We start from the raw sequence: 12110 nt of genomic DNA, 5'->3' as shown, positions 1-12110 counted from the left end.
ATTTAAAGTAAAAAAAGAGAAATATGGGGGCAATCAAAGAGCAATGGAGGGAGTATTACGAATTGTATTTTTGGTAAGAATATCTTAGATTAGATTCCACATTTCCACCCATCTCCCAAGTTGGAGGAAAGACCCAAAGACTTGTAATTACAATCCTTTCTATTTTTGCTTGCACTTTTTAAGCAAAACTAATTAAAAAAATCGTTAAGCGCGCTATTTTAAAACCTTCCACGTGTCATGTATTCCCAGAAGTACGTTATCACGATTCAATCTCGCAACTTTGCTAATCTCAACATTATTCATCACTATATTACGTACGCCTCTCATTTCACTCCACTCCACTCACCTTTTCTCTCTCTCTTCAATCAATTCTCGTGAATTGAACCGCTTTGAATCAATCAAATTCCAAAAGGTAGTAGCTAAATCGAAATACTTCAATTTATTTTCTTAAAAATTCAATCATAAACTGCCAAAATAATTCAATTTGTCTGCATTTTATGATTTTTTTTTTCGTCATTTTTCTTTCGCATATTCCTTTTCCATCGTTCTCTAATCAATCGAAAATATCTCTGCAAATTGCTAGTAGCTTTTTCCCCATCATTTCTTCATAAATAACGCCTCATTTTATTTGTTTTTAGGTATTTTGAATTTTTATTTTTTCAGCTGGTGCTTCAAATTCTGTGGAATCTCTCGTAAGTTGTTTTCCCTTGTTAATTAGTGTTTATTGCTTGATTTCATATATTGTTAATTTTGTAGATATTTTTAATACAATTACAATGATTGTAGCATTAGTAAAAGCTTTCGGTTTTATATACTTTTTATATCTGTCCGGAATTAGTAGTGGCATTGATAGTGTACTTTGAACTAGTAATACCACAATCGAATTCGGACGTAATGAGTTTTTTTTTCCAGCTTTTAAATTTAGGTGAAGATTTTGTTCACATACTGTAGATTTATCTTAAGTTTGAGTTATCTAATAATAATTCCAAGTAAAAAGGTCATTACTTATTGGAGTTTGAATCCAAATAATGCTCCACTTCATTGCATAACAGAATAACATAGGATAATTACTCTTGAAGATTCAAATTGGACCATCCTTGGAATAAATTATGATACTTTCAGATTATTCTAAGAGATTCAGAATATTCTGGTTGGATTTTCCTTAATTTATCTAATTATTAATGTATGCCCATTTCCAATGGATTCAAAGATTCATTTGTTCTTTGGCCGTGGGATGTGATGGACTAAATCAAAACGGCTCTTAAAACCTCTTCGCTTACTTTCCATGAAGTAGAAGATGGTCGTACCGTTATCGTCCGTTATTGCTTTTGGGTCAATTGGAAACAACCTCTCTGCAATTGCAGGGGTAAGGCTGCGTACGTCCGACCCCCCTTACCCCGCTTCTTGCGGGAGCCTCTTTGAGGCAATGGGGTAATTATAATGATGAATGATATCTAATTATTAATGTGTCGATTTGGTTTAAATCAAGCTGAATTTCGGTCATTTTCAAAGAATTGTTGGTGTTCTCTTCGCTTAAATATTTTGGGTTGAGTGAGAGTTCATTTAGAATCATATGTTTTGTAGAAGGGGATTAAGTGCTGCAAATGGGGACAGATAAAGCCAATGATGTGACGAAGAATGGAATTGCTTCGAAAATTCCAGCTGAAGCACATCCGTTGTCTGAGGAATCAACTGAAATTGCATCCAACATTAACTACCATGCTCAGTTCAGCCCTCATTTCTCCCCTCTCAAGTTTCAGCCAGAGCAGGCTTTTTATGCCACTGCCGAGAGTGTTAGGGATCGTCTTATTCAGGTTCCAAATCTTAACACGCATGCTGTCTATCATTTCATTGGTAGAAAAGATCAATTAGTGACATTTGATTGATGTGGCATCGTATTCTTGAATCAATGTCTCCAGCAATGGAATGAGACCTATGTACACTTTCATGAGGCTAATCCAAAGCAGACATACTATTTGTCCATGGAGTATCTGCAAGGACGAGCTTTAACAAATGCTGTTGGAAACTTGAACATCCAAGATGCTTATGCAGATGCTCTGAGTAAACTTGGACATCAGCTTGAGGAAATTGTTGAGCAGGTAATATTAGATGTTAGTCTCGTCATAGTGTTTCAAAGAACTTTACATTGTAATTCCTATTGTTAAATGTGATATATTAGTGTTGCCTATTTATCTCTTACACTACTGTCATCACGTGTTACTGATTCTTTTAGTGATTATATATTAGTCAAGTTTTGATATACCCCTGACTCGGTCATATTTTATCTGTAAACTTATATTTCCCATTCAATAGCTCTGCTTATAACATCATATCTCAGCTGCATTGGAAAGAACCTATTCTGAATTATCTATGGGGTATTTTTTTAAGCTTTAATACAAATCTTAATAACCACGCTGAGACAATTCGAATGGTTAGGAAAAAGATGCAGCACTTGGAAACGGTGGCTTAGGAAGGCTTGCTTCTTGCTTTTTGGATTCCATGGCTACGTTGAATCTTCCTGCATGGGGATATGGTTTAAGATATAGGCATGGCCTTTTCAAGCAGCTTATTAGTAAGGAGGGCCAATCAGAGATTCCTGAAGATTGGCTTGAGGTCACAGCTAAACCTATTATCTCATTAACCTTTTTCTTTTTTCCTTGAAAGATATCATGAAACTAGATTCAGACGTCCTATAGCTTACTTGTAAGCTTCTGAAATTTTGCAGAAGTTCAGTCCTTGGGAGATTGTCAGGCATGATGTAGTATTTCCTGTCAGATTTTTTGGTCAGGTTCAGGTCAATCCTGATGGATCGTAAGTGTCTCTCCAAGATGTATATCTCTATTAACTACAAGTGTTAGATGGGTCTAGGTTGTAGAGTTTCCATTAGTGGCAAGGTATTGGCTCAAAACTTTGTAAAAGTCCATTTATATCAACTTTCCATAGTTGATGTTATTTCAAATCACCTTGTATGCAATTCAGTGTTAGTGTACATTCATCCTCCTTTTTACTCCCTTGAATCCATGCGTAATCTTTCTCTTGTGCATTTCAGACGAAAATGGGTCGATGGTGAGATTATTCAGGCTCTGGCATATGATGTTCCCATCCCAGGTTACAAGACAAAGAACACTATCAGTCTTCGTCTCTGGGAAGCAAAAGCTTCTGCTGCGGACTTCAATTTGTTTCAATTTAATGACGGGCAATATGAATCTTCTCTACAACTTCATTCCAGAGCTCAGCAGGCGAGTATAATGAAAATCGTATGGAAGTCTTTATAGCTGTACTCTGATGTACTGCATGATTTGAGGTTTAATGGTTTCTTTTGTGCATTCGCAGATCTGTGCTGTTCTCTATCCAGGAGATGCTACAGAAGGTGGAAAGCTGTTACGTCTAAAGCAACAGTACTTTCTATGCAGTGCTTCACTTCAGGTGAAATCTCGAATTTCTTTTCAATCGATGTGCACTTTTTGACCATCAACTCTATTGTCCTTAATACATGATGTTCCTCTCTACATTAAAAAGCTTGTGACTAGACTGACTACTGAGAACACTGATGACTTGATGAGCATAATTGACCTGACTTAGAATATATTGGAAGGTTGCCAATGCATTCTCTGATGCGAACTTTAGATTATTCTGTGGGATGGGGAATAAATCTTAAATATTTGACAAAATAAAATAAAATTCATACTCCATAAGCCAAATTTTGTCAGCCATGTTTCACAGAAAAACATGTTACTTCATTTTGCATAGCCGTGGAGTTTGTACAATCTGTAGACTGTTTTTTCATGCTTTTATACTGCTTGTGAAGTCACAAGTTCAAGGATGTACATCAGGTGGGAGAAACTTTGTTGTCTTTGCACTATATTTCAACTTGTAGCATTCATGAATGCCTCCATATGGGACTTGGGGTAGTTTTCTGTTTGAATCCAGGTGACTAATGCTTAGTCTCCGAGAAGGTGAGAAGTGTGGATTTAATGTTTAGTCTCCGAGAAGGTGAGAAGTGTGGATTTTCAGTGGAGTAATATTATGAGACATGTATCCTCTATATAGTTGCAAATATGGGTTGTTTGACGTTTTGGCCTCTTATCTACCATTACAGGATATCATTTTCAGATTTAAAGAGAGGAAGGACGGAAAAACCCCGCTGAAGTGGTCTGAATTTCCAAGCAAAGTTGCTGTTCAGCTTAATGATACGCATCCCACACTTGCAATCCCAGAGCTTATGCGTTTGCTGATGGATGACGAAGGGCTTTCTTGGGATGAAGCTTGGGGTGTGACAACCAGGTGATTGTCAATTTTATCTGAGTCCTGTTGTTCCCATATCAATTGTACTGTTCCATAATGACAGTGAAGCCGACTATAACAGGGCTATTGCTTACACAAACCACACAGTTCTTCCTGAAGCTCTGGAGAAGTGGTCACAATCTGTAATGTGGAAGCTTCTCCCCCGTCATATGGAGATCATAACTGAAATTGACAAGCGGGTAGGTCTGTTTGTTTCTCTTTGGGATACTAGCATCACAAAGTGCACCTTTACTAGTCCTAGGTGTCATTTTTACTTATTGCGATGGGGACTATTGTCCTCAGTACTTATTATTAACAATGATGTCTTGCAAAAATCAAATTTATGATGAACGCAAACTATAAATTTTACATGTGTCTTAACAAAAAGACATTTTTTTTGGAGTTGAATTACATATAGTTTCTTATTTATTTTTTGCAGTTTGTGGAGTTGATACATTCCACAAGGCCTGATCTTGAGGACAAGGTTAACTCTATGTGCATCTTGGACAACAATCCTCAAAAGGCAGTAGTACGGATGGCAAATCTGTGTGTGGTGTCTGCTCATACGGTGAGCTATATTATTTAATTAACATTGTGAAAATCGGCTACAAAAAGAGGATTAAGAATATGGATAACCTGTCAAAAAAAGAGTTAATATGGATATAAGTCATATAATTAACTGATATCCCTTGGTTCTGTTTGATGTTCTGCAGGTGAATGGTGTGGCACAGTTGCACAGTGACATCTTAACATCAGATTTATTTGCAGACTATGTCTCTATATGGCCTACCAAATTCCAAAATAAGACAAATGGTATTACTCCTCGCCGGTGGCTCCGGTTTTGCAATCCGGAGCTCAGTGATATTATCACAAAATGGTTGAAAACTGATGAATGGGTTACCAATCTTGATCTCCTTGTTAATCTCCGTCAAGTAAGTAACATCATTTTTGTTTTTCTTAAGCCACCACTTGAACAGTTGAACTTCAATATTTGATGTTGAACTACTTATTTTTTATCCACAGTTTGCTGACAATGAGGACCTCCAATCTGAGTGGGCGTCTGCCAAAATGGCAAGCAAAAAGCGCTTAGCACAATATATACTAGAAATAACGGGTGTAAGCATAGACCCAAATAGCCTCTTTGACATACAAGTCAAGCGAATTCATGAGTATAAAAGACAACTACTAAACATCTTGGGTGCAATTTACATGTACAAGAAGTTAAAGGTATGTACAAGAAGAACATAAGTACACACTAGTCGATACATTTGTTATTGAGGAACACGCTGATGCAGTTTCTTATTAAATTTGTCCATGATAGGAGATGAGTCCAGAAGACCGTAGTAAGACAACAGCTAGGACCATCATGATTGGTGGAAAGGCCTTTGCAACATATACAAATGCTAAAAGAATAGTGAAATTGGTAAACGATGTAGGAGCTGTTGTCAACACTGATCCAGATGTCAACAATTATCTCAAGGTAATGAACTGCAAGATATTTCATCTCTCTTTTAAATCACACTCTGAACAGCACGATACTTCTGTTGTTCTTTCAAATTATTTTGTTCAAAGATCTTCTGGTACTTTCTTGTATTTGTTGGATAAAAACCACCTGTGTTACTTCTAGATAATGTCCATGTCACTAAATACATCTTAGTTTAAATGACCAACTTACCACTTTAGTAATTCAAAACTTGTCTTCAAGAATTTTTTCTGCATCTACTCTCCTACACTTTTTGGTGAAAAGCACAACTGATTTTACGTTAATGCGGAACTAATTAGTAACGCAGTGGGTTAGATTTGTCTTGGTTCCAAAAATGACATTCTTCCCCTAAAAAGAATTGATACATTCTCCATTGAGGTAAAAATTCTGAGAATGAAAAAGAGGATAGATTAAGCAAATTGAAGATATGAAATGGTAGGGTAAATGAGATAATCTTCCTAACATGTTACAAACTGCTCAGTATCAGCGTTTTGTCCTCGGATACTATCTCTTTTCTATCTCACAGTTAATTATATATTTTGTAAGAGCTTCCTTATAAAGCAATGACCTTCACAAGGTTTTCAGCTGTATATTAATTTTATTAACTTTTCAGGTCGTTTTTGTTCCGAACTACAATGTATCTGTGGCAGAAAAGCTTATTCCTGGAAGTGAGCTATCACAGCATATCAGCACTGCTGGCATGGAAGCCAGTGGAACAAGTAACATGAAGTTTGCCCTCAATGGATGTCTCATCATAGGAACACTGGATGGAGCCAACGTTGAAATCAGGGAGGAAATCGGAGAAGAGAATTTCTTTCTTTTTGGAGCGACGGCTGATGAAGTACCAAAGCTCCGCAAAGACAGAGAGAATGGATTGGTATCTACCCACACTTATTGAAGTTTTTCCCTGATTTTTTTTTTACTGTACTGCTAGCATGGATAGCTGATGACTATGCCTCTGTAGACCAGGCGAATTAGGTTTCTTTCAGCTTTTGTCTTACTCAGATGCATGACCTTAATATCAAATACTAAATCAAGGGGAAAATAGATCGTAGACAGATCTGTAGAATTTTGAACCCGTCTGCATACGGAACTTCCCAAGAAATTAGATCTTATTAAATTTCAGTAGAGATGACGTATACAGTCTAGTAGAATGCATGTTTAATGCGTTGCTTTAGACCTGAAACAATGGTATTTGATGGTGCAGTTCAAACCAGATCCTCGCTTTGAAGAGGCTAAAGATTTTATAAGATCAGGAGCTTTTGGAAGCTATGACTATAATCCTCTACTGGATTCTCTTGAAGGGAATAGTGGGTACGGGCGTGGAGACTATTTCCTTGTTGGTCATGACTTTCCAAGTTATATGGATGCACAAGCTAAAGTTGATGAAGCTTACAAGTAAGATTCCTTGGATTGATATTTGGTTGGTATCATGATCTTTTGTCTTGCTTTGTGAAGATGATAAAACCTTCCTACAGATTCATGTCAACGGCAATCACTGATTCCTTAATAGTCCCAAATATGGTTGTCATTTCTTCCTACAGATTCTCATAGCTTCCTAAAATCTAACAGCGTTGAGAGTATAAAAATTGTCATATCTTCATATTTAGTACCCTCCTGTCAAAGCATGGTTCCATTCACTTGTTTGTAATTGATCTGGCTACTTAATTTTGTTGTGTTGTCTACAGGAACCAGAAGAAATGGCTGAAGATGTCCATATTAAGCACTGCCGGGAGCGGCAAATTTAGCAGTGACCGGACAATTGCACAATATGCAAAGGAGATATGGAACATAGAAGAATGCCCTGTACCATCAAACAAGGTACTAATTTCTTATTTAGGGAACTCGTTTTTATGTTTTCCTACCTACTTGTGCAATATTCACTCAAGTATTTTTATTTTATTTTATGTTGTGCGATGTTCACTGAAATATCCATATTATCTGCAGGAATGAAACGGGGCGAAGATGTCTAGTTGTCTGTGTAATGTTGCAGCAACCTTGCAACTGCTTAATGTAGTGAAATATAGATTCAGTAGCACCAGAAAGTGCCATGAAGAAGAATTACTTCATCATTGAAAATAAAGCTAAGCCTAAAACCATGTGCATCTAAATCGTGTATTAAGTCCTTTACTATATAAGATTTTTCATTCAATAATGTCATGTCTTCCAAATCTTTTAACATAATTAACCAGGTCAACTGTCTTCCAGTACATATATGATATATTCAGCACAATAAGCCTTACATAGTTTGGAGTATGTATGTATATGTCTGAGCAACTTCTTGGCCACTCAGTTGGACAAACGCGGTCTTGTCTGCGATTTCCATCCACAAGCATGCAGTTGGAAATCAGAAACACTTAGAATGGCAAAATAAACCTGGCCATAAAATTTTGCAAGGCGTTGAACTAGACTCGAGTCCAACCCAGTACCACGAAACAGGGTGCAGAGGAACCGAATATAATGATCTCTTTTCCATAGCATTGTCAACAATTGAATCAAACTGAAGTGCTAATACCAATCAATGTCTCGGTCTCGTGGAAAGTAATTTACCTTTCAACCTTTGGGGTTCAATCCACATTAGGGACACTTTGAGGGAGGATTTCCTTAACTATTCCCCCCACTTTCAAAGTGTCTAGCCAGCTCACCCGGGTTGAGTTGAGCCATGCAGAATTCCGACCTGATAAGACACTTCATCTTACCTTCTGGAAAAAAAAAAAATTTGTTTGAAGTAAAACCAAAATGAAGGGTGTAATATATAAAGTCTTGCACGAACATGGTAACTTTTACTTCTTTTTTTTTAACTTTTAATATATTATGTTAACTTTTATATTATATAAGAAAAAGTTGATAGATAAACATTTTAAAGGATTAAATAATTAATTTTATACAATATTAGTGATTTTGAATAAATAATTTTTATTAAAATGAAAAGTTGTATCTCTAAAAAATAAATATTTATATATATAAAAGTAACTTTTAAGCATTTTGAGTTAAATTTTACTCTGGTGTATAATGTGGTAACGTAATAGAAAGGATCTTAACATGCATTTTTGGTATTTTAGAATGTGTATTTTTTGGGCGTGTTCGGCTGTAGCGTTTGAGGTAGCGAGTAGTGTTTTGACTTAGTCAAGACGCTATTTTTAAAATTTGTAAGTGTTTGACAAGGTAACTGTTTAGATAGCGGTTGAGTAGCTTTTGTCAAAGGTTAAAAATGTAGCCGTTATTGACCCGCTACTTTATTATTGACCCGCTACTTTAACATCTAACCGTTACATGCTATTAACAGCTACCTACTACTCAACTGTTAACCGCTACCACTAATTTTGTCGAACAAGACATTCAATTTATTTATTTATTTATTAGAACTCTTAGGTGGAATTTCAATAAACACACTATTGATACTTAACCTTTTTTTCCCCAAGGGAAATCGTATATTTTAGGAATCATTCCTTTATTGGAAATAATGTGGGTGAAATTTGACAAACCAGTTTGTTGGCAATATTTTGAGTCAATAATAATTTTTGTACATGAACCATTGCAGAAAAATTCATAAATATTTTAATAGCATATTTATTGATGTCTCCAATTGATTCCGACTATTGTCGTGGTTGTCCCTTCAGTGGTCAGCGAGCCAACTTCCTATACTCCTATCAATTTTATTTTCTTATTTAGGAAAATTATTTCCTTTAATAGTGAATTCTATCATGGTTTCATCATTAATTAAAGGAAAATTTGTAATTATTAATTCAACATTTGCCCGGTTTTCTTTAATTAAGCATACCTATGCGATATTTCTAAATAATCCAACCTTTATGACCCAACTACTATTATTAAGCCCGGATGACCGGTTACCTGCTACAAATTCAAGGTAAATTTGTAATTATTAATCCAACCTTTGCCCAATTTTCTTTAATTAAGCCTACCTATGCAATATTTCTAAATAATCCAACCTTTATGACCCAACTACTATTATTAAGCCTGGATGACCGGTTACCTGCTACAAAGTCAACGTTAAAACGGTGACAACCTAAAGTTGGTTTCCCTGCTAAAATATTGGACACGTCATCATCACTTGCCACCTAAGCAAGGATTTCATTTTTTTTTTCAAAAAACCCTTAACCCTTCTCTTCTCTGTACCGTGTTTCAATTCCTCTCTCCTCCATTACTGCTGCTTCAACCACAATTGTACTGGTTCATGACATCATCAGCGATTTTCTTGTGGAAATAGGTGACTTCATCCACGCGCATTCAAATTTCGTCTCCAAAATCGTACAATTGAAGGTGAACTTACGAACCTTAGGGTTTTTGTTCCTGTTTTGGTAAATTTTGAATTTTGGGCTTCCTTGATGGTCAGTTCGTAAAAACCCGAGCTGTTGCAATAATATAGTTTTTTTTTATGTTGTGGGATGTTGGTTATTGTGGTCTTGTTGAAAATTTAGAAAGAAAAAAAACCTTGAATTTGAAGAAGATTCAGATCCAACAGGCAATTGCTTTACCCTAGCCATAGCAATTACTGCTTATTTTTGATGAACTTCGAATGGAGAGGTATGAGGGATCGACAATGGTGGAGAAGAGGTAGAAGAGAAATAATGGAGAGGAGTTCAGAGATGAAGTAGAAAATCGCAGAGGAGAAAGGAACGAAAATTAAAATAGCAATTAAAGAAAATAAGGGGGAAAAAAAATTATAATTGTTATATGCCACGTAAGGGTGAATACCGCCTATAGCAGGTTAGTAACTTGTTAGGCTTAATAATAGTAGTTGGGTCATAAAGGTTGGATTATTTAGAAATATCGCATAGGTAGGCTTAATTAAAGAAAATCAGGCAAAAATTGGATTAATAATTACAAATTTTCCTTAATTAAATTAGTCATGTAGTATTGATACTCTGAAACAAAAATACTGTACTCTGTTAATTGAAGCAAAATAAGTTTACTTGGTGATAACAACAATTCTTGAATTTCACATATTTTAAGTTTGAATAAGCTCAATGAACGAGTGAAAATTAGTAGGTATACTTTTATGCTCATTAGTGGTAACCATCACATTTTCTCCTAACAAGTAAAGAGAAAATGTGAGATGGTGCACCGTGCACCCTGGTGCATGTAATATGTTCTAATGAACGAGGGGGAAGAAAAGTTCGAACAATTTAAGTTTGGGAAAAAAAAATCACCCAACTTTAATTTACATCTAAAACAAGTTAGATTATTCGGGGTTCTAAATAAGGTGAGTAAAACGCAATTTAAGATCACCTTGTACAAAGTTATCATGTTTAATATGGAGTAAATATGTTTGAAAACTAACACTAAGTTTGTCAAATATAGCTCAAAGCATAATTATCTGCATCTTATTTTCATTTATTTATCTTTAATAAGCTCATCGGTTTAGAAGATGAAAAATAAGTTTGAAAAAGTTAAAGTCCCGGAAAATAATTATATGATAAATTTAGTAAAGGGTGCTTTTAAAATCGGGGTGGATTGAGAATGAAACCTTATACAACGATTTAAAATAACGTGTACCTGCAGAGATGGAATAACAGCAACTTCAACGGTTGTAATTATAGACTTGTTTGTAATTTTTAGACATCTCAAGCTACTAATTTAACCATTACAGTTGAAATAAGAAATTAGCATGCTCAAACAAATTACTCCACTATTAGCTTAGCCAACCTATTTTACTTGAAAAAAGTTGGGTAATGAAAAAGGAGTATATAAAATTAAATTTAAAATTTTACTCCATTCTTTTTTTTTCATTATTTACGTATTCCATTTTGGACGTCTTATTTTATTCTTTACATTTGGAATATTTACTTTCAATATTCCACAAAATGTGCCCAAATTTAATATATTTATCAAACATCGAATTCACCTCATCATCCCCATTCCTTCACTTCACTCCATTTAATTACTTCATTTAAAACTATTACTCCATTTACTTTATTTAATTAAAAAAAAAGGAAAGTTTTTTTTTTATTATTATGCTTAAGGTCCTTATGCATGATACTTAACGCAAAAATAGAAGGGAATGGATGGGGTAATTGATAAGCATGATTAAATTAAATATCAAGCTAACATCTAACCATTGGGATACATACTCCGTATCTTGAAAGGGAAGCAACTTAAAATATGATGTGATATGACAAGCTAATTTAATAATTAGTTTACCGTTAGAGATGCAAGCTTTTTTATTATTTATTACTTTTTATAATGAGAATGGTTTTCAAGTTTTCAACATTTAGCATTAGTTCTGTAAAGGTGATGATGGGCAAATATTGTTCTGAAGTGCATTCCAAAGTAAATAAAACCAAATGTATAATAATTTAATAAATAAAAAATTAGATGAAGC

At 35.0% G+C, this 12110-nt stretch overlaps 1 protein-coding gene across 2 annotated transcripts; it reads left to right on the top strand.

Moving 5' to 3' along the window:
• Positions 1 to 268: 268 nt before the first annotated feature.
• Positions 269 to 7977, top strand: LOC110793385 (alpha-glucan phosphorylase 2, cytosolic). 2 transcript variants are annotated; one of them, XM_056830951.1, is made up of 18 exons: positions 269 to 412; positions 639 to 692; positions 1585 to 1814; positions 1920 to 2099; positions 2437 to 2613; positions 2726 to 2811; positions 3050 to 3239; positions 3334 to 3426; positions 4100 to 4284; positions 4367 to 4484; positions 4724 to 4852; positions 4998 to 5216; positions 5308 to 5511; positions 5606 to 5764; positions 6381 to 6644; positions 6975 to 7165; positions 7456 to 7588; positions 7715 to 7977. In XM_056830951.1, exons 3-18 carry the CDS (start codon positions 1605 to 1607, stop codon positions 7718 to 7720), a joined length of 2544 nt encoding a protein of 847 aa, XP_056686929.1. In that variant the 5' UTR covers positions 269 to 412; positions 639 to 692; positions 1585 to 1604; the 3' UTR covers positions 7721 to 7977. The 2 variants fall into 2 exon arrangements, with proteins under 2 accessions (XP_056686929.1, XP_056686930.1); XM_056830952.1 differs by having other exon boundaries at positions 346 to 692.
• Positions 7978 to 12110: the final 4133 nt, after the last annotated feature.

The sequence above is a fragment of the Spinacia oleracea genome, chromosome 6 (assembly GCF_020520425.1).
Source record: "Spinacia oleracea cultivar Varoflay chromosome 6, BTI_SOV_V1, whole genome shotgun sequence".
Lineage (NCBI taxonomy): Eukaryota > Viridiplantae > Streptophyta > Magnoliopsida > Caryophyllales > Amaranthaceae > Spinacia > Spinacia oleracea.
This window is presented reverse-complemented; position numbering and strand designations above follow the sequence as displayed.

Bases quoted from the DNA above. Each gene is read 5' to 3' on its own strand.
- LOC110793385 (XM_056830951.1), top strand. From the start codon at position 1,605: ATGGGGACAGATAAAGCCAATGATGTGACGAAGAATGGAATTGCTTCG. The intron at 3,240-3,333 runs GCGAGTATAATG...GTGCATTCGCAG, and splicing joins TTCATTCCAGAGCTCAGCAG to ATCTGTGCTGTTCTCTATCC. The intron at 3,427-4,099 runs GTGAAATCTCGA...CTACCATTACAG, and splicing joins TATGCAGTGCTTCACTTCAG to GATATCATTTTCAGATTTAA.